This window comes from Taurulus bubalis (genome assembly GCF_910589615.1).
Source record: "Taurulus bubalis genome assembly, chromosome: 7".
Lineage (NCBI taxonomy): Eukaryota > Metazoa > Chordata > Actinopteri > Perciformes > Cottidae > Taurulus > Taurulus bubalis.
Genome location: NC_136595.1, coordinates 5,888,765 through 5,912,679, shown reverse-complemented (window position 1 = coordinate 5,912,679; position 23,915 = coordinate 5,888,765). Strand labels below are relative to the sequence as shown.

General features: G+C 41.4%; 1 protein-coding gene across 1 annotated transcript in view; it reads right to left on the bottom strand.

The window, feature by feature from the left end:
- The window catches only part of bcar3 (BCAR3 adaptor protein, NSP family member), a gene marked incomplete at its 5' end in the record, with an annotated part of 60,111 nt that extends 44,896 nt beyond the window's left edge, over nucleotides 1-15,215 (bottom strand). The window contains 2 exons of the mRNA XM_079221390.1: nucleotides 9,669-9,783; nucleotides 15,126-15,215. Of these exons, the coding sequence (XP_079077516.1) occupies nucleotides 9,669-9,783; nucleotides 15,126-15,215 (205 nt within the window). The remainder of the gene's footprint in view (nucleotides 1-9,668; nucleotides 9,784-15,125) is intronic.
- Nucleotides 15,216-23,915: the final 8,700 nt, after the last annotated feature.

Below are 23,915 nucleotides of genomic sequence, written 5' to 3'. Positions count from 1 at the left end.
TCCTCTTCCTCGTTCTCTGCACAGCCTCATATTTCATTCTCCAAGTCTTTTTGTTTGGGACCTCTTCCACCAACACCACCAACCGCTGTGGTGCTTAGAGAAGATTTAGATGTGACCGAATGTTGCTAAATGCAGAGAGAGGATGGAACACACACACACACACACACACACACACACACACACACCCTGATCTTTTGCATGGTTGTGACATGTTTGAGGTGCACTCGAGACTCGTGGAGTTTAACTGCTCGGCTCAGAATTGAGTGAAACATAAATCAGCTCAGCATCGCGGTTTAAAATCCACTTTCAGTGTTCTTTATGACAAAGCTTTCAAAGATGGAGGGAACGTTGGCAGAATCGATCAAATTTCATCTAGTAAAGTAGAAACATGTAAAAGAGCTTCTCTACTTCTGTCATTCAGGTATGAGGTCATGTTGTGTGTGTGTGTGTGTGTGTGTGTGTGTGTGTGTGTGTGTGTGTGTGTGTGTGTGTGTGTGTGCGTGTTGACTGGACCTCAAGACCACACTCTCTCCTGTCTTTGTCCTCCTGTTCCTCTGTATTGTCTGGAGTTGATAACACCCAGACACGTGCATGTGCGTGCACGTGCACGTGTTTCCTTTCAGACAATACAAGGAGCCCGTCCGGCCGCTATGAAGGATGAAGGCCGGGATGATCAGATGTCCCGCATCGGACAGACACGCACGGAGAGACGCTGCCACAAAACATGTCGGCCCTTTTGATCTTCGAGCTGTTTTCACATTAGTGAAGATTGAGAAAGCTGGGGAAGTGCATGAGGGCCGAAGCTGTTCGGGGTGAGGTTCACCGTCTGTTTAATTTCAGGCCACTCCTCCTTCCTGCCTCACTGTCACCGATCACAGCAGATAACTTGTCAAGTAAAATGTCATAAGCCACAAAAATGATCAACAAAACTGTAAAAAGTGTACATGGGGTGTTAAAGCCAATCATTTTTTTAAACCAAATTTCTTATGCTAGAGGTTCCTATGATGTCAAGACTCCAAGGGGTCATTCAAGAATCTCAGGGCTGCAAATAATATAAACAGAATCATGCCACTAAATAATGTGTATTACTGTATGTTGCTCATATATTTGTTGTTTTTATTATATTTCTATATTTTATAGTTTTACTCTATGTCTATGTTTATTCTTATGCAACTTTCACAGAGTCAAATTGTTCATCGTGGCAATAAACACAGAATAAACATTGTGTTTCTGATATCTTTTATCAGTTATTTTGTAAAAGTTCATTGTGTAGTTAAAATGATTTGAGTACAACGATTTGTGGGAAATTAAACTTCAATTGGACTTTTACGGGTGGGAACTACTATGGCTGTACTGTTTATCACATTTAAACATCTTTCCTTTTCACCATATACAGTACAGAAGAAGCCCACAAACTAAAACTAGTCACTAAGAGAAGGCCATTAGGTAATGGTGATCAAATCATGACATGAATATGTTTTTGACCTGCTCACAACAAGCAGCTGTGAGCGAGGAGCACGGCTTGAACGTCAAAGTTGCTCCTGGACTCCGGTACAGATAGAGGGACTCTTGAATTTCATATTTCTACCCTGAGTCAATCTCACAAGTATTTCACACGGGCTTGTGAAAGCTCTCGGCATCTTTGTGTGTGTGTGTGTATGTGTGTGAGGGTGTGTGTGTGAGGGTGGTATTTCCAGGAAGGTGTACAGTGAGTCAAAGAGGGAAATCTGTAATCATCTCCTGAATCACCTCAAAATCTCCAAAAAGGGCGGCAAGAGCAGAACTATAATCCTTGACGGACGTGTGTCCTTGTGATGAAAGATCTTATCAGGTTGTTTACCGAATAACAAACCGTTCATGAAAGCAGGCACATCCTCATCCTCACTTTACAATCCTCTGTGGATCAATTCATCACTGTACACGTTTATGTTTATTTACACTTCACACACTTCATATACACTCCACATACATACTTTGCATTTTTGCACTTCTCTATTGTTTAAATGTAATCCTAAATTATTACTCTGCGCTGTACATATCTTTCATCCCAGTTATTTGTATTTTATTTGTTTTTTGTATATATCTTTCATCCCTGTAGTTTTTATATTTTATATTCTGTGTCTGTAAACTGCTACTCTGACAACAAATGTCCCCTTGGGGATTAATAAAGTATCTATCTATCTATCTATCTATCTATCTATCTATCTATCTATCTATCTATCTATCTATCTATCTATCTATCTATCTATCTATCTATCTATCTATCTATCTATCTATCTATCTATCTATCTATCTATCTATCTATCTATCTAGTCTGATTCTAGATTCCCACCTGACTGTAATGCTCTGTGGACACATTGTTCTCACAGTGGGAAACCCATTTGTTCTGGTTTCATACTCATAATCTGATGCAGCTTCATCTGGAATGAAAATGTGTAGATTGTTGTTGTGTTAGAGTTATTTTGCTGGGGGATCATGCTATCACCATTAGGTTTATGATCATACATGAAAGGGCAGAGCAGGACGTCCCATTGTGATGCACAGTGGCATTTCCTCTACTTAACACAGTATTTTTAGATGCTGTGTACAAATGAATTGCGCTGCACAGGAAGCCTACATCCAGGCTTGATCTCCAACTTAAGAAAAGTCTAAAGATGAAAACGATTACTTTACTACTTCGTTAAAATTGAGTTTGAAGAAGGCCACATCCTTACAGCCACTTCCTGCACTTCCTGCTAATGCGAGTCCCTCAGGCCGAGCCCCCACATCGGCACTCAGAGCGCAGCGTGTTGGCACCACGCCTCGCTGAGTCGGTCCTTTCCAAACACTGACCACCACTCCACCCCAGGGCATCAGTGTTTCCCAAACCATTAAAGAGATAGGTTTGGCTTCCCTATACCTTCTTGAGACCCCACCTGCACCTAATTTTGATTTATTATAAGCAAACATTTTCTTTCATTTTGGTTCCTTTCCGTGGAGATGTGTTGTTTCCCTGTAACTTCTCAGTATGAAGATATGAACTGTGCAAGGAACATTCTCATCCTCCCCCTCCACTCCCTTTTTTCTTTATAGATCTGTGTACACACATGCTTGTGTTTCCATCTGAGTGTTTCTGATCAGAAAAGTGTGAAGGGTAAATAGTTAAATGTTTTGGGCCACTCCTCATTCCTGTGGTTGCAGCCTCCGGCCGGGTCTTACGATAAATTAATAATTGGCCCGAATCTATTCAGGTGGAATGACATCTGAAAATGTTTCTGACTCATGCAATCATAAGAGTGCACTGATTTATAGCTTTGTGTACTTTTCTCATGCTTATCATGTTTGTCTTGTTGTGGTGATTCTGCCTCGCTTCCTATTGCAAACCAAGTCAAATACAAGGAACCTATCATGGTTTCTGAAGAAAACCAAAGTTGAGTTAATTGAAGGGACTCGTGTCGGTTATTTAAACGAACCTCACGATGAAAGCTGCAGAATTTCACAGGATCAACACTCGTGATTCACGACAGCTTCTGCGTAATATGAATCTGTGAAGGTTGCAACATGCAGCGGCCTAGAGCAATTGTAAAATATACATGGTCCCATTTATGTATTTATGATGTATCGCACCCAAATAACTGAGACTGTCCTCACCAGGAAAAGGACAGCATCGATCATTTGTTCTATGCCTAAAACCACATACCTGACAAGACCTGTAAGAAGAGAGTCTCCCAGAAAGCAATACAAAATGGTCATATGAATTTTTGGATGGCAGTGACCAACAGTATTCCTGTTTTTGGGGGCTTGTGTTGAACGCTACTTTACTGACTGTTTCTACCTTAAGTTATAGCAGCATTTACTCAGAACGAGGAAGGAACAGGCCTGACACGACTGACTGAAGGTTACTGACATACACACTCAGATGACAGTTTATTAGGTGCAGCGAAACCCAATGCAGCCTAATCCCATTTCTTTAACAAAGGTGGGCTGAATAACAGAAACACCTCATTATACAACTCGATACACTTAAACCACATGACGCTCCTCTAAAATGATCACACGGTCGAACCCACACCTCTCAACAACTGAACATTACAACCATCACAAAGTTAAGATTCATAGCAGGACTGTTGTATTACACTGCATTACTTTTCAGCTAGGTGAACCTAATACACTGGCAATTGAGTGTAGTTGTGGGTTTTGGGCTATAGTAAATAAATTTAATTTAATTTAATTGTTTATTTTTGCAAAAACATGAAACAGCAGGCACAGATACGGAGCAGAAATACAGTACAATGCACAGTCAGTGATTACAGTCAGTTGCTATTCAATCACATTCTAGCCAAACATATAAAGTCTAGCAACCAATGTTTCAGCTTTATTTTCCTTGAAGTATTTCTGTTTTTTGGACGTTCCTATCTTGGATCAGCCTAATTCTGGGAACTGGATCGTCCATGTTTTGACATGGGAGAGATAAGCGATGGTGTTTCTGACACACGCAGACAGACAGAGGAACATGTTTATAGTACACTTAGTCTTACCTCGAGGTCACGGTGATGTCTCTATAACCTTAAAAGAGATTATCCTGTCGCAGCCTGATGCAACATAAATGATCTCATATGCAAAGGTTGTGGATTTAAAAACCTCTGCATTGTCAATTAAGGTGAATTCAGTTGTTTTGGATATTGCCAGTGTGATGTGAATAGTGATCCACCTGATCATAGTGAAGAAAAGGACAGAACAGGTTCACATCTGGGATCTGATGTCAAAGTGAATCTCTGCTTTACTTGGTCAACTTGAGATGTGAGAAAACAGCTCAGGAGCAGTTTTAGTAAGATGACAGCTTTGCATGTGTGAAGTGTCACATGCCACTCCCAACTGAACGCTGTTAAGTATTTTGTCCCCATGGCAACTCCACGGTCCAGCAGGGAAACAAACAAACAAGCAAACAAACAAACTGTCTGCATGAACACCTGCTCTCTCTCTCTCTCTCTCTCTCTCTCTCTCTCTGTCTCTCTCTCTCTCTCTCTCAGACACATACGTACAATGTAAAACTTGTCGTGTTTAGCATGGCGTAGCGCAGCAGAGGGTTGTCTGTCTGACTCACTTCCTCCGCTCATACAGTTCAGGAAGGGACACAACAGATCTGACCCTCGGACTAAACAGCTGCTATACTGGAGCTCAGAGAGTGCACCGATAGGAAAAAGTGCAAACATGGCAGTATTTATCAGTAGAGATGCTCTGATATGGATGTATTTCCCTCCCTATACCGATTCTGATTTAAAAATGATATATATCTTGGAATACATTGCAGAATGTTTTAAAGCAGAAATGATACCACTGACTGCTTTTAAATCTAGAATGAAAGAAATAGAGACAGGTTCCCAAAAATGTCAATGTTTCTTAAATTGACTCTGTTGCGTCAGTGTCTCTTAGCTTTTAGTTTCTTTTAACTTGTCTTGTTCTGTGTTTTCTGTCTGTAACTATGTGTTTCTTATGCTGCTGCCAATTGGCCAGGTCTCCCTCAAAAATATGATTTTTAATGATGTTTAAATGAAATCAAATTCAAATAAAAAAATATATATTTAAAAACAGCTCAATAATATTGTGTGGATATGATATGTTTGGATGTGTCTGGCTCAGGGTTAAACCCAGTGAATTAATGCCATATAACTTTATTTTATTATCTACTTTGACAGTCAGTCGGAAAAATAACTTAAACAAATAAATCTAGGACTAAATAACAATTTCTTTCATACATTGTTAAACTGCAACCACTATTTTAGTAAATAATAGTACAATAACCAAAAACATTAGCACATGCTAAACAGCTAAACAGATACTGGTTCTATTGCCGGTCCCTTTAAAAGCATCTCCGCCACGCTGTTTGTACATGTGGTAATGCCTTTACGGTTAATATGTTCATTGCATACTAATAAGAGACTAATAACCTCTCTTTAGGACATATTATAAAAGGGAATATTATGATGGAGGAGTCTGAACAAACAGTACGCTTCTTGTCACCACAATCTGACGTGTGAAATCCATGTATTGTCTTTGGTGTGCAGGAAAAGATAAACTAATTTGTTCCAGAGCCAGGTGCCTGATTAGATAAAACCCTCCGTCCTAGATGTGTGTGTGTTATTGTGCATGGCTGTTAAAAATCACTGCTGCTTTCAGATGACCAGCAATCTAATAAACCGAGCAGTTTCACATGACAGAGCTGGTAAGAATCACCCATTAATATACTCAGGTGATATTGAGCAATATTGGTTTCATCTACCTACCTTTGCCTCTGGTGAGATTACAGAATTACATTTTTTCATTTGAATCAAGCAGCAAACTGCAGCTTAGCATCCATGCTGCTAAAAGTAGCAATAACCAGAAATGCGTGCCCTATTTTCAACGTAGAATTACAAACAAGAACACAGCTATGGAGTTAATGAGTGTCCACAGAACAGCCTCAGCACAACAGCACAACTGTAACTCAACACACTGCGAGCTGAAACTAAAAGGCCTCAAATATGTGAAATGTGAGCGTGTGTTTTACTGAAGCCTCCCATTTTACCGACTAATTGTTCTAATTGGAGCATCTCTACTTCTCTGCTGCATTTTAAGTCCTGCCAACGAGGAAAGTACCTGGCACGCACACACAGACACACACACAGATTCACATTCTAGCCGCGTAATCCCATACTGCAGCCAACGAACATAAATATGATGACACTAATATGTGCTGCCTGGACGCTGTGTGTGAGTCTGCATGCGTTTTATCCTGGAGGTGCTCTCACTGGAATGCTCTTATCTGGGACAAGTGTTGAGTTAGCATTTTTTGGAGGATGCTGCATGTGTGTGTGTATGTGTGTGTGAAGGATACCATTAGCTGAACAAATCTGGCCTTTGTGGTAATGATAGGGGTGGCAGGCTGCCAGGCAGACAGATAATACCACAGTAGCTGGTGACTGAGTGATGTCAACTAGAGGCTGTTTCACCTCAGCGGAGCTCGACCTGCAGGTTGGGGCGACACCAGCGGCCACACAGATCTCAGGAATGTGGCCGTGCACGCTTTTCTGGGAAGCTCATCTCCTGTGTCGTATGTGCCTTTGGCGGACATCACTGACTGTACTTGTCACTCACAGATCAATGGGATTCCTCTTTTTCTTCTTCTGTTGAGTTTTTCTATTTTCAATGCTCAAGGTAGTTTATCACTGCTTCTCTTTACATCTTAATGTCTTTGCTACACACATATGTGACTCTTTGAATGTCAATCCATTGCAAGGTAGTTTTGTTAAATACTACAATAGCAGATGGGCTGTCTGGACATTCACACATTCATGGTTGTCAGAGCATGAATCCAAATAGCTTGTGATCCCTTGACTCATCGAGCGCCACCACCAGTATGCAAGTCATATTATTATTATTATGTCTTTTTGTACGTGTAAAGTCCACAGACATCTAGACACCACACAAGGAAAGTGAGTCATCAGTACACACACAAGCTAAACTTCGACTCTAAGGTCACGAACTGAAACTCACAATTAAAAATGAAAAAAATCTATAGGAATAGAACATGTTGTTAGATGAGTTGCCAATGTTTGTATAAAGTACACCATGACACTTTATGTTCAAGCCCATTCTATTTATGCATTCAATTATACAGTTATGGCTTGTTTGAAAATATATACACCCTTTTGGCTCCTTCTGGAGCCTGGCAGTGTGCTGGAACTGGTTTATATTTCAGATGGGTTTAGGTTTAGGTTTAGGTTTAGGTTTAGGTGACCATGATCCATTTCTTTAGTAAATCAACCGCTCCAGTAAAACATGCCATCGTGCTACAGGCTTTTCATCTCTCACAACGTGCATGTTTATAGAAGCCATTCTTCAAACTGTTTCTTTTACCGTTTTCATTTCGTCAATTCTAATTTCAGATTCTTCCGGCACTTTTATTGCCTCTTAACACTGTTATAGTCCTACGAAGGAAATGACAAGCAACACAATTTCATTTGCACAAAGCGTAACTTCTTTTAAACGCAGTAAGTGAAACGGTCTCATGCTCACCACGTGTTGAGGTCTGTATTTATTTTATAGAAGACACTCCATTCCAGATGGCTCTCTAAACTCTAAACAGTCTGGTTAGACAAGACTACTTGTCCACACGGCAGATGGAGGCGCAGTGTTTAGGTCGCAAACTGCATATTTTGCCCGTGCAAACAAAAAAGTTTGTTCCTGGTATATTTATGTCTGTAATATGATGCGAGAACAGCTGCAGGGGTCAACAAGGCGAATGCTCCCTATTTAACTTTAGAAGATTCGCTAAAATGATTTCTCCACTTGGCATTAACTGGACTTCTGCAGGGCTCAGACAGTCACCAAGACAACAGCTACATTTCCCAGTATAATGCATGGGAAACTGGGCAAACAAAGCCGGCGGTCCCGCACAGAGCGACACACACATCTCCATGCGTCCACACACACACTCCTAGAAGTGATTAAACCCAGCGGGACTGCAGGCCTCAGCACTCTTCTCCTTATTTACCGACAGCTTTGGAAGTGTTCACATTTGTGTGTGTGTGTGTGTGTTGTCCTGTGTGTGTGTGTGTGTGTGTGTGTGTGTGTATGTGTGTGTGTGTGTGTGTGCGTGCGTGCGTGTGTGTCTCTGTGTGTGTGTTGTCCTGTGTGTCTGTCTGTATGTGTTTGTGTGTGTGTCTGTGTGTGTCTATCTGTGTGTGTGTGTGTGTGTGTGTCTGTGTCTGTGTTGTCATGTGTGTGTGTGTGTGTCGTCCTGTGTGTGTTTATGTGTGTGCGTCTGTGTGTGTGTGTCTGTGTGTGTTGTCCTGTGTGTGTGTCTGTCTGTCTGTCTTTCTGTCTGTCCCTGTGTGTCTGTGTGTGTGTGTCTGTGTGCGTGTGTGTGTGTCTGTGTCTGTCTGTAGTGTGTGTGTTTGTTGTCCTATGTGTGTGCGTGTCCACCAGACAATCCCCCCTCCACCACCCGACCCCCCAGGCACAAGCATGTCTTTACATGACACTGATGCTATCTGTCTCTGTCTCTGTGTACAGGAGACAGGAGACAGGAGACAGGAGACAGAAGACAGGAGACAGGAGACAGAAGACAGGAGACAGGAGACAGGAGACAGGAGACAGACCCCTCTGCTGAGCTCAAGTAAAAGCACCAAAGTCCTTTTTGCTCTCTTATGACATCACAGCTCAGATGTTATATTAAGCTCCTCCCCTCACCTTGTGTTCTGCGATGCCACCGTTTTGTGATCAGTCTTTTCTGTGACATCATGATGTCATCAGCTCAGATTATGTATATTTATAAATAGAATATTTCATGAGCTGGTTCACTGACACGGAATGCTGCGGACCTCCCTGACACCTCCCAAAGGTGAACCACTTGAGTCGCATGTCGATCCCCGAACGTTTCCCTTCCCGGTATTTGGGCAGCCTGGACGAGCCTGGGAACGCTGTGACCCGCTGCATTCCTTCTCCGTAGCTCGTCACACTGCATTCTAACATCCGTTAAAAGCTAAAAGCAGTGGTTGCAATTACTGGAAATGTTTACTACTCTGACTGCTGTCCTAAATCATGGTGTGGCTCCTCAAACAACCGCTCACAATAGTCAGTATATCATTGCATTAGGCTCAGCAGTAATTGACTCGTAATGTCTCGTGTGTGTGTGTGTGTGTGGCTACCTCTCCTCCTGTCTCGCTCCTGGAGGAGGCGTAGAGAAGTGAGGAGGTGAAGGCGGTGGAGGTGATTGTGGACTCCGAGCTCCAGCAGGTCATACTCTGAGAGGTGGAGCAGGTCCTGGAAAACACAAACACAGAAGTTAATGTAAAGTGATGGTGCTTTCATTCTCAAAGCCACTGAAAGGTCACAGGAGGTTTTATTTGGGTCACCGCATACATTTCTTCCATCGTTTATTTTATTTAACACCTGTTAATGTGCAGTACGCCATCGAGCCACATGAGGGAGCCTTAATGTGTGTTTTGTTCGGATAATTGCAGCGTATTTATAACATTTAATCTAATGAATGTTTTACTGATGATGAAGTAGTTTTCTTGCCTAAGCCTGACTCAGCTGTTTTTGTTTTCTTTTATTTTGAAAAGACTGCTGAACATTCGTTGGAAAACGCGCGAAAAATGAATAATAACTTTTCGTAAGATACCATATCGTAAGATATCATATGACCTGTGCACTGATCGACAACAACAACATTTCCAGGGTCACTCTTTCCATCTGAAAGACGTATGGGACGCAGCAGATGTCATAGAATACACCGTGTGCACTAGTTTAGACACAGATTAAACCATAGTTTATACTCTCTCCTTCATCTACATTGCATTCTCAACACACATTAACAAGAGTAGGATGAGCCGATTGACAAGAAGGGGTTTCATTTTTGACAGAAAATGCAATCATTTGAGTAAATACATGGCATCATAATCTATGAACAACAGCACCTCTAAATGGTTCCATTTCTTTTGTGTGAAGAATGACAAGTATATTCTGAAAACGTTCACAATTGATTTGCAGAACCGATGATAACCAGCATGAGACTGTCATTCATGTCTGTTCTCGTCTGATTGTGGCGTTGAATATTATACTATTATACTCACTGAAAGATGAGTGAACACAACAAGAGAACTGGCTTCCCATTTGCCTCTATGAAATTTGATTTGGGAAAACTCAACGCTTCTCCCCTTTTTGACAAAGATGTTTTCTAGCGGCAGCTTCTGCATGAGAACAAGCGTGTGCTTGACTGTTGAGTCACACAGCCTGTATGTGAGCACGTATGTTTTATAATAGCGTACCAGCATTGGACATGCTGCTCTTATAAGGACAGCACAACCCCCAGTGGACAAGTAGGAATAGCAGTGCATTGCATTGAAACATTTTAATTAATCACTTCTCTGCAATTTTCACACTTCATTCAGCTTAGTAGAGGAGAAGTAACGCACAGTGACTCTAGACAGGTTGGTGGCTCCAGAAGAGCAAAAGGAAAATGGTTGAGACCACTGGTGACCTCCTGTCTTCCACAAGTGTGGCATCTCCTCCCCTCCTCATCCTGCTCCTGTCATTAGAGCATTGTCTTAAACACACACACACTCCAAAACACACACACACACACACACACCTCAACCCTCACTATGGTATTAACGTGAGCGACCCCTCGAATAGCCACAAGTCTTTGAAGCAGAACAACCTTGTACAGTAATGGAACTACACGCACACACACACACACACACACACACACACACACGCACGCATGCACACACTCACACACCCACCCACCCACACACACACACACACGCAAATGACACCCACTGTGACTCTCCCAGCTCAAACCCTTGTTGTTTTGGTTTCTCAACAATACGACCATTCTCTGAGTTCATCACAAACACAAGCTCTATTTAGACTACACAGGGCAAACCCATGAATATAAACACACACACACACACACACACACACACACACACACATATACACACACACACACACACACACACAGTGCACAATCAAATTACACTCACTCTTAGTCACAAACGGCAAGTTAGAAGTTACACACGCATTCATGACCGTGACCACATACATGCATACCAAAGTAGCCAGTAGCACACATGCACATGCTCTCACACACACACACACACACACACACACGGTCAATGCAGTCAACGTGCAGAGACTGAGAGCTCGGGAATTACATGTTAGTAGCTTAAAAGAAGAAGACCCGTCATTAGTTCTGCTGATTTTAACACGAGTAACACACACACACACACACACACACAAACACACCCCTTGATGCTGACCGTGTGTGCGTGTGTGTGTGAGACACGGTGAGCATATCACAAGCCTAATCTATCTCAGAATCTATCTCCCCTCCCTCGTCGTTCTCGTCTCCCTCCGTGTGCAGCAGCAACTTGACATGTTTTCTTTTTTTGTCTTTCTTCTCCAGAACAACAGTACGGTTTCTCATAGCGGTCCTCATAGAGAGTTGATGGAGCAGTTGTGAATGTTGGTTTTGCCCCTCGTGAATGTTGTTGCAGCGATGAAACGGCAGAGCAGTGTGGTACAGACAGCGCTGCGCCATAAATCAAAATGTCTGATGTTAAAATGAATCAAATGAGCATGTGGTTCTGCAGCTCTACAGAGCGTGAACACTGTCTTTGTTCACACTGCCGTTGACCAAACAGTGTGTCGTTAATGGAAAGTCACATCCACTGCAGGTATGCAAACCATGTTCCCGTGTTGGAGATGAGCGCGAACCATTCATCATTCCATAAAGGTACATATTGAAACATGTAAAGTTGGCTCACAGTTTTCTTGGCTCGTCAGAGGTGCACCTGGACGTGTCGTAGCTCACAGGCATGAACACAAATACTTTGCATTAGACCTAGAAAGAAAATTTGCCCTTTGGAAACTTTACGTTCATGAAGCTGACACCAGTGTGGAGGACGTTGGCTGAGTTTGGTTGGACCGGTTTGTTTTAATAAGTTATCGGCCCGGATGCCTCGGAGCCACCGAGCTGGATGTTGTTGTTGTAACATTTTGAGAAATGTTCGCAAACATGTCACATTCATCTTGGCTGAAATAACAGAGAGGAGAAAATCCTGGCGGATAAAATATCAATATTGCCACATAATGCATCCACCTATGAAGTTCCTTTTCATACACTTTAGGATCAAACAACGTTTGCATCAGATATTTTGGGCTGTCTCGAGTTGACATTCCATGAACGTAACATTCAAACAATGTTTCCAGCTGATATTTCTGGCTGTTTTCATAATTGTTGCTGTTTTAATTTCATACATTTAACACTCACCTGGTCTGAGGAGCTTGTAATTCTATGCAGGTAAATAATGGGTCCACTTTTGAACTATATTTATAAAGATGAAATTAGGTTATTGTATACATTTAATAGCAACTTATAGCCTAAACTGAAATAAAAGGGAAGCCATTACTCTGCAGCTGAATTATTTACCCTTTACCTTTTCAGTAGAAACACTTTAAATCAAACTGTGAAACAATCAGATGGTGATCTCAGCACAATCTACTGAGACAGAGTGAAAGTGACATTTGTCTGCATTTAAAACCCTACATTTAAAATAACAGTTTAGGGTTGTCCGAGTGCACAACACCAGCATGTCTGCTACGTGGATTATGTGGAGCAGCTGATGAAATCATCATCATCATCAGTTGTAGAAATATAACATCAAATAGCATTAACTTAGAGAATGGCACAACAGAGCGCCAATTGTTTGAGATAAAACCTTCTAATACTGTGCATAAATCACCAAGTACATGAATATGTTTTGTGGAGACGCCACTCTCTGCCCTTTCCAGTCACCTCGCCACGACAGACAGCTGATGGCTGGCAGTTTAAGAAATACATCCCGAGGTCGGGACCTTGATGACCTCATAGCTGCCTGCGGCCATGATGATCACACCAGAAGCGCATTTCTGCTCCTCAGTCTGCTCTTCTCTATTTCTCTCTGTGCGACAGAAGATAATGCGAAACGTTATTTGAGAAGTTTGCTCCAAATATTGGTCAGGGAAATTCTGTCCTCCCAAAAGTATTTGTCGGGACGTGTCCCTACTGCTCATATGCAAACTTACACCCCTGGACAAGTTATCCTTTCAACCAAAGTCATTTCTCTCAGTGAAAAGTGACATTTACTGATTTAACTTGTAGATTTAGTCTCAGAGAATCTAACTTTGAGAGAATATCTCGCACAGAAACTTCAATCCAAACTCCGTGATGGTTAAACCAGACTAAAACAACACTTTGTCTCACCTTGTTTTTGCTCCTTTCACCTCATTTTTCTTACGCTTTTTCCCCGTTATGCCCTCACTAATTACACCAATGCATTCTGGGTATACATTAGCAGGAGGTAACGGAATAATCAATCTCATCTCCTAGCCAATGGCTGTGCAATGTTAATATTGAAGTTAGCTAATGGTTGGATGCTAAAACCCCCATCACTGTGCATCTAGTCTATTAGGCCTGTGATGAAGTTTTATTGGGCTGCTGCATTAAGCTGCTGTGGGAAACACTCTCAACGACAACAGTTGGCATTCCAATACAACATTTACTGAAACCCCCCTTTAAACAGACATGTTTACCGTCTGGCCATTCAGATAGTGACAGCTTTATGTGCTGACGCTCAAAAAACAGCCATTTGTTTGACATTCTTCCTGCTATGCCTCAAGTCTTATTGCCTGTATCTTCATTTTCTGGGTTTCGGCCGCTTATAAAAACGTAGTTCTGCTCTTTACCCTGTTGGTAGTGCGTACGATTGCATAATTACCTACTCGCAAAAAGTATGTTTCTACTGGTGCCCCTTTGAATCAATATGAGTGCACCGTGAACAATCATTGGGATGAGTTTGGGTTTTGCCCCCATGTTTCCCGTATAGGAAAACATGGCAGCTCTTCTGGAAACTTCAAATTTCACCCAGCAAATTAGTTTACAAATAAAGATAATGAAACATGGTTCATGCATATTCTGAATTGTGCTTAATTTTAGACCTAGAATGAGTTGCTACAGTAGTTATTTGTGAGGATAGATAATGGTTATTCTGTAGTTGAATGACAAAAAGTTCAAGACAGAAAAAGGACGGACCTGTTTTCATTTACAGTAAAACAAAACTTAAACAACCAATATTGGCATTTTCCTTAGAAGCAAACACGACACAAAGATAGAAGTGCACTATTAGAGATGAGGTCTGGGCTGGTGGTGGACTGCATTGAAGTGTACTACAACGCTTGTGCATTCCTTACCTCTAGTTGTCCAGCTGTGATGTCTATTTTTGTGCACAAGTACATTTAGAGTAATGCAAATTTACTGAATTCAAAACCAGAGAATTCCCCACCAAAGCTGACCGAGGCACTCAGTTTGAAAGGATGCCAGTCTTTTATAGTGTCTCAAAACTATTGTGGAAATTATTCATATTTTTAACAACATCTGCAAACAGTTTGGAACGGTTTAAATACGTTTTTTTTAACCTTGTCGGTATGTTTGGTCTACTGCTGCCTCAAGAGGCAAGCCTGCTTGCAGCCATCAATTACTAAATAGTTTAAATGAATAACTACTTCTGTAAATATCTCTTTAGATGTCACAGGCTTGTTGGTGTGTATTCATGCATTACCTCTACGCCGTCATATTCCAGCTCCAGCGCCGGGCAGTATTGTGGCAGCCCCAGCTGGCTCAGCCATCGAGAGATGGACTGGTGCTTCATTGTGACACGTGGACGCGCAGCTGGCACGCACAGAGACGCACATACGATCTGCACACTCACACACAGTCGGATGCAACCTGAAACACAAAGGAGGAAGTGAAGATCGATTTAATTTAGGTGACTGATTGTCATACAAAAAAAACACAATTAGAAATTGATGCCAAAGCTACGAATTGTGAAACCTTCATTATTTAATCTCACACAGTGATAGATTCAATGGTTTGTGCAATTGATGCATGGAATCTAATTCGAAAAATGAAGCCAAATAAAATACAATTACTCATCTTCTCTGTGCTAAGTGTTCTTTCACTTGTAATGGCTCTGGAATTTGCCAGTTTACTTCTAGTTGGCGTTTGGAAAGTACAACAAGACGTGAATGATGCATGCTCACAACCTCTTAGGGGGTCTGGAACTGTAAGCACAGACAAGATGTGGGAGGTTTCACTGAAAACATCCAAGCCATTACAGCCAGTTAAAGAACATTAGCTGATACTTTTCGAGGATGTTCACAAACTGCGCTCCTCCCATGGTACTGTAGACTGCACACATATCTTTAAAAGATGATGTATTTGTTGATTCAACTCTAAAATGTGAGTTAGGGGTTCTGCTTTTTTCACATTTCTGTGAAAAAGTGTATTTGTTATGTCCCACGTCTACCCATAGTTTTCTGTGTGTGAGTACATGTACGCCTCACGATGTGTGCCTTTATTTTTCACTGCAATGCAGCTCTGTAGCCAAGTCTTGTTCTTTATCAGTCTAATGGGCGATTAGCAGAAACACTGCAGACAACACCCAAGGGTGATGATGTCTCAGTCTCAACTGAAGGCTGATACTGAGACTGAGAATCAAACTCTGCTGCCAATCAAGATACAGCCATGAAACAAAAAAACAGAATGTACAGCAACAACACAGGAGTTGGATGCCGGTAACAAGAGCTGCTCTCAGCCTAACACCTCTGCTAATTACGACCACAAATCATGTTTAAGAAGCACTGTAACTACATAGCAACATATGTAATGACAAAGTGTTGAAATATTAATGTTGAAGCTTTATTTCAAGATCAATCTTGGTGAATATATATACAGAACAAAATCTGCTGACTTTAAACTGGCTCCATTTAGAAAGATCCTGTTAGTGTCTTAAGTTGGCAGGAAACCCATCTACAATGTGTTTGCAGATGACATAAACAAACAGAGAGAAAAATGTGCTGATCAAGTGTTTTTGCCCGGTTCCCAAGCCGAATCCTTCATTATTGGGAATCTGACGATAGTATTGGTTAGTAACTAAGTGCATGTGTAATTTTTTATCAAAACATCGGTCCGTAGATTGGCAGATAATCTATTTTCGAATAAATCAATTCAGTAACTGTCAATGTTTTTTTTTTTTTTTAAACGTGTGTACTTTACTGTTGCTAATTCGGCAAATGAAATACCTGATAAACTAAGGTTCTTCATCACATCGAAGCAAACATCGTATAAAATGCAATATTGCCATAAATCACTTCTTCTCATTGCTTTTAAACATTGCCCACAATGAACTAATACAACTGGAGACATTAAAGGGAGGACAGTACACACATTATCTGAAGGTGCATTCATATTAATATTCATTCATACACACCACACTCCCAACTGTCACAAGCCGTTTGCATGCATTAACAATGTGGTACAACAAAACCTCTCAATTCTTTTTGAAAGACAGAAGAAAAGTCACAACAACACAAAGAAGCAGCTAATTAACAAATTTAGAAAGTTTGCATTTTAGATAGTTTCATCCTCCAGAATGTTAAAGATGTATAATATTGTTCCGGATCAATAGAAAATAATAAATTAATTGTATTCTCTGCTGCACATACTGAGTACCTGTGTGTTAGCATCATTGCTTGTGTGTTGTCATTGTGTCCTTTGTGTCATGTGTTAAGTGAGTGGCTGAGCACACATGCATGTTGGGGGTTGTGCTGTCATTACGTTTTATGCATGTCTGTGTGTGTGTGTGTGTGTGTGTGTGTGTGTGTGTGTGTGTGTGTGTGTGTGTGTGTGTGTGTGTGTGTGTGTGTGTGTTTGTATCCGTGTGTGTCGGAACACGCCTTTGTAAAGACCTAAAAACCTTGTCAGGCAAAGAGGCGTTCACTAAGCACGTGCAGTACCCCCACCATACCCAATCAGATTAAGTGATGTCACAGACTGCCACCAAATGTTGTTAGACCCTAGGATCTATCTCCAGCCACACACACACACACACACATACACACACACACACACACACACACACACACACACACACACACACACACACACACATACACACACACACATAGAGAAGAGGAGTCGTTCAGACAGTATATGGTCTCCTGTCAGTGTCAAGCACATTTTCCAGTTGAACCTAATGGAGAAATGGAGGTCGTTCAGGAGGATGAATGAATGACCTCTTTGTCCCAACAGCAATGATCTTATTCACAGTAACATACTGTATACCAGGCATCAGAAAGAGCATGCTTCATCACTCACGTCTGCACTCTGACGTGATGTCAATGTCAGCACGGTAAACTAATTATTCACGATGATTTCCAGCAGAATTCCCTTTTCTGGAAGCTGGACAGTAGATGATAAAACTGAGAATTTACTGACATTTACACAAGGAGTCTTTAAAAAGGTGATAATCTACAGTAGAGCTGAACAATAAACAGCATTAGAAGTCAATGACAGATCTACTTTAGTTTTTTAGAGCTCTCTTTCATTAACTGTCAATTTATCATCATCACATTAACTGCTTGAAATAGATTTTTGGGCACAACCCAGTGTTCAATGACTAGAAGTGGCCGATATGGATAATGGGAACAGCCTGTGTTGTGGTGTAATTTTCTATTACAATGTTCATCATTTTATCTTAACTAATAATCAGACAGAAATATCAAATTAAGCTGAATTAAGCACTTTCTGTGAGACTATACTTCTACATTACTCTGCTATGGGTAATGAAAGGCTCTCTAAGCTCTATGACTTCTGCCTTAAATGTTTGAAATACCTCATGGAGACGCACTATGTCCTGGTTGTTTGTTTTTGTGTCACTTCATAGTAAAAGCAGTGATACTCCTGGGTAGTGTGTCAAGAACACTATAGGTCAGACACACATGCCTGCAAATGCATGCATGAAGAGTCATCGGCATTATCGGCTCTTTCATTATTCTATGGCAGATACACATTATGCTGATGTTGCAAATATGCACACTGACATACCTCCTCTTCATCTCTTAATGCCCAGTTCATTATCTTAATTATTCTTCCAAAAAGATACTGGAGGTCCTTTTGATGGATGACTATTGTAACGTAACATGCCATGTAATAAACTACTGTTGCACCATACTTACAATGATAGATAGTCAAATTAGTCAAGACCTTTATATTTTTGGATATCTCTGCAACTGCGTTATTTCTTTTCACAATTCTAATAAAAAATAGTCATAAAGCCTATTGTGAATATCTGTAATGACATTTTTATGATACAGATAGCAGCTTCTGAGCTTCATTCAGGGAAACCACGAAAACATCGACATCTGCCCTTTCTGCCTCTTTTACCCCCTCAGTATGAAACCCCACAAACCAGTAAATGTGAAGTTTAAAAGAAAGTACATTCAGTCATCTCTAACTGCTGCCAAATTGGCTCGTTTCCCTTTTTATTTTATTTTTTAAAGGACTATCACAGAGGGAAAAGGGTCTAAAAACGGTGCCCTCCATATGATTACCGTAAAAAAGTGCCTCCAGTTTTACAGTCTGAACCACTGGGTTCGTCGAGCAGGAGATGCCAATGAAACCTGCGCTGGCCACGCCCAGTCTGTCTACGCCTGCGGCCCAGTCTACTGCACACAGATAGCGGGGGCCTTTCACGGCATCTTTCAGCCAGATGATCCACGTCGCTGCTCAGAAGGCTATTACAGCCTATTGAACAGCTGGATGTCATTTTGAAGTGTTGAGGCTTTCTCCTGATAGTGTGAGCGGTTTATCTCGTAAAACATTCACAAAAAAAAGCTCCACATGGCGATAGTTGAAAACTGTTGAAAGATCACAGAACCTTTTCCAGACAAACAAATACATTTGACGACTTGAGGGAAGAAGAGGGAAAGCATGTTTAAAGGAGTTAGACATGACTTGCTTGGGGGGGAAGGAAAACTTTACATTTCTTGCATGTCCTCTGGGGAGATCAGGGTTCCTTTTTCTGGACTAAAAACAAACACTGGTTGTCGTCATTAGAGGCAACTCAGTAGGGATGCCACCGACTGGCCAAAGCAAAAGGCTTCATCATGTGTAACTCACGTCCGTTTAGTGTACAATGGGTTGGACATGCTCGTACACATTACCAGCAGTGCTGACAGGACAAGGGAGACGAGAAGAGGTTCGCATTCATGAGTAGAAAAGCATTCCCAGTTGCTCCAGAGAACAAGATCCCCATACAGAAAACTGGACCCGTCCCTCGGGGGTTCTTCTTCCTGTCCGGTCCAATCCAACTTCCTCTGCCTGTTAGTTTGACCTCATCTTTTTCCCATGACCACATTTCACTGGAGCACGGTCACAGTGCCCATTGTACTATAACACTTAAATAAATTGACCTATCCCAGCATCCCACTCACCGAATGATCCAAACAGGCCTGGCTATTCGACAAACACTCAACAAATACCAAAGCAACTACGACAAATATCAAACTCAAGGTCCGGAGCAGCCATGACAGCATTAGAGGACAATTTTCCATTTTGCCAGTCACTCTCGAACGTCTGTATTGGCTGCCTTCTGTAGTCCAAGGGCATCCGTTTTGCCAATCACATTAGACTGACACAATCCAACCAATTGAATTAAGCTGCAAAAATAACATCAGCATCACCACCAAGGCAATTCCAGCTCCTGTTATTGAGCCGGGGAGCACAATGTTTGCTTATTTCAAATGAAGGACGCCACGCAGAGAAGATGAGACTTTTGTTTCTGGCCACTGTGCTAATACTCTAGGTTGCAGGTATACAGTAGGTTAGCTTCCCATGTGTCCTATGACTAAAAAGGCCACATGACGATAAACAAACTCACCCCAGCTGGAATACAACCGACACCAGTGCAACAAACAAAGTTCAGTTCATATTTCAATACCTGCCATACGTACACAATTATAGAAGCAAAGCACAAACTGTTACTAGCTGGCAACATGTAAATGATTCCACCACAAATAGCATGATGAGCTATTAGGGCCGGACCATTTTGAGCTCATCATTATATTCACATAAAACAATCAAACTAGAATTTCATGACATGAACTACTTCAGAGGGTATGCACTGCGCCTTTAAGAGATGTAAAAAAAAAAGGGGGGGAATTCCTTATCTTTGAATCACAATTTGCTTGAATTCATTAAAACTTTTGTATTGGAAAAATAAATTAGAATATCACCAAGACCAGACCGCAAGTTGATAAATGACTTCAGAATATTGAAACGTCGCCGAGCCGTACAGTCAGTGAGTATTAAAGTAAGATCTCAAGTCTTATCGTCAACCATCACTGACTCTTAATTCAGGAGAAGAAAAATAATACTCGGCACACAGCTTAACCTGGCAAAACTCATAAAAAACTAAATATATCATCACACCAACCTGACGTGTAAAATCTATTGAACTATTGCTGTTCAGCATCTTTCTGTGTTCTGGTTATGAGAAGCCCATGACCTCCCCTGAACTTCGTCCAAAGTGTGAACGTAAACATTCGACAGAGGTGGAGTATCATTTTATTTGTGTGCTTGCCTTGAGAACGTGTCTGAAGCTGCATGGAAGTGTTTACCTGTAGGTTCCAGTAGCAATAAGCAGCTGGAATATGACAGAGGATCACATGTCAGTGAGGATCAGGTTGAATAACTAGGAGGCAGTAATCTGAGGGCTGATAAAAAAAACATCTCGCCTTCGCTTTCCTTTCATCTAATACTCCAAACTCGTGTTCTTTGTTTCCTCGCATGTTCTCTTCTTTTCTTATCTTTTTTTCTTTTATGGTTTCCATATCTTATTTGTGTGAAAGGCAAGATGACTTTCACTGTGCATGCGCTTCGAGCAGAGCAGCTATTATCCCACCGCACCGCGATACCGGCGGTTTGCACTTGGTCTGGGTTTGTGCCTCCAGGAGGTTTGCGTTTCATTTAAAGTCCTTCTCTGATCACTGATTCCAGTGTTCTCCCAGGGGATACTTTTCTCTGCTTTATTGGGTATTTAAATACAAGTGTCTCTGTATTTCTTTTACAAGCCCCGAGGGTAACAGGGAACTACTTTGGCAGTGTAATTTAACCCCATAAAATTAATTTTCTTTAGTCAACATTCATCTCCTGTACTTTGTCCTTGAGGGAATAAAACCCTCATATTACTCAAGTCACTAGTCAGCCACTAATTATATAATTCAGTCTGAATCAATATAGTAAAGATTTATTTAATCCTAAAAACTGGCTGAGTGTATTAAATCTTCAACGCTGCTTGGATCTCCAAAATATTATTGGGGCTGTGAGCCAACATGTTTCCACATCACTGTTTGTTGGCCTATAAAACCCAACGCGCTGGATATGCAGAGGAACGCTTCATCACAACTAGTCATCACTCGTATGGAATCTCTTTTAGTTTACGTGAAACCTTACACAGTGGGAGGAAAATCAATCTTGCTTTTCCACTTTAATGAAATGTTTAAGTGAGTTTGCAACAATTTTGAAAATGTCACTCCAGACAGACATCAGATGTATTGAAGAAAAAAAAGATTTCAAGAATCTTAATTTGAATGAGATGTAACTTGTGTTATAGATTAAATGACGGTGGCCTGGTGATAACAGCAGAAAGATGGGAGATGGGAGAAGGGAGGTATAATTTGCATGACTCAGCTCTGAGGTGAGGGCATTCCTTCGGGGAAATGCCTGGCTTCTGCACCAACTACCTTCAAACAGCTCCGCATCTGTTTATGCAGAAGGTCTAACATGGTATCAGGGGTCCCGCACCTCAAATGGGAATACTTGCAACATTGCTTTTATTTAGTTTACCCAACTACATCATTTGAACTGCACCAAATGATGTTGAAGTTGCAAGTCAAGTGCACCGTACAGACGAGCGTCCTGCAGGTGGAGAGAGGCGGGATGCATCTTCAAGGCGTAAAACACTGACTGCACGTCTTTCACCAGCAAATGTTCATGAATCAAAGCGATGCCGCTCATTGAAGTTAAAAGATGTGTCTCACCTTGCGGGAGTTGCAGAGCGACAGAGACACAGAGGCGGTGCAGCGGACACCGCTTGCTGAGCCGGGAGCCCGCTGTCACTGCGCGGGCTGAAGCGTCCTCCAGGCACGATGCACCGCTACGGCAAAGTTTACAGTCCAGGGATGACAGCGACTCCAGCTGCCGTCTGCACCTCAGCTGATGTCTGTAATGAGACTCAACCTTCAAGTACCTGTCAGCAGGGAGGGGGGGGGGGGGGGGGGGAGAAAGAGAGAGAAGAGAGGGAGATAGAGAGGGGGTGGGGGAGAGGGAGAGAGGGGGAGAAAGAGAGAGGGAGATAGAGAGGGAGAAAGAGAGAGATAGAGAGGGAGAAAGAGAGAGATAGAGAGGGAGCGAGAGAGAGATAGAGAGGGAGAAAGAGAGAGATAGAGAGGGAGCGAGAGAGAGAGGGAGAGGGAGAAAGAGAGAGGGAGAGAGAGAGAGAAAGAGAGAGCGAGAGAGAGAGGGGAGAGAGAGAAGAGAGAGACCTCCGTGATATTAAAGTGTCATGTAAAAAAGGTGGTGCTCTGGTAATCCTGATTGGTATTTATCTTTGCAGGTAAGGTCTAATTATGTTTATGATATATTTATTCATAAAACAAGTAAAAGCCAGTTGTAACTGTAGACAGTCATTCACATAAATAACGTAGCGAACAGCACAAGTTACCAGTGATGCTACTTTAGCATATGTCACTTTACTGGTTAGCTAACATACTAAAAATAACAATACATCGTTTTGGTGGTGTTTTTAATAATAAATGATCTAATTGTAAGTAAAATGGTGCCCGTCTGCTGTCAAAACATACATTGCAGATTGTGTAAAGGCTCTAATTATTAAATGTGTATTTCATACAAAACAAGGTCCTGAACAAAATGCCCTTGTTTTAAACTATGATCAGCAAAACAAATGTTAACTTGTAAAACTGTGTTTAACTGATGCACCATGCATATAATGCATTCTATAATCCAAGTGGGGTTGAATTACTCATCCAACTCAAAGTGATGCACACGATCACATTTTACTTTAATGTGGCTCAGACAAAAGACACTTTGGAGTCTGTAAACTTTACTGTTTGTAATGTCAGTGTTGTACAAATTCAAGTATATAGAAAATCGAGTCAAGCAGAAATTTTAATACATTAAACTACAAAAAACATCAACATTTATGTTCCTCCAAGAGCTTAAAAATATATTTTGGAGTCACAAACAGTTTTTGTAGAAAGCCACACAAACAACACAACATCTGCATGTGCAAATACATTTGGTCTCTTATCCATGACCGACTCCCTTGTTGGTAAACTACTGCCCCCATGTGGTGTCTTTCAGAAACTCAGTCAATTGGATGTCAAATTATGTCTTTCTGCTGTTAAGAAACACATCAGAGATTATGTAAAGGGTCTAATCTTTTCAATATTTCAGTGCATACAACACCTGCTGGCGCCTGTAAAAGCTC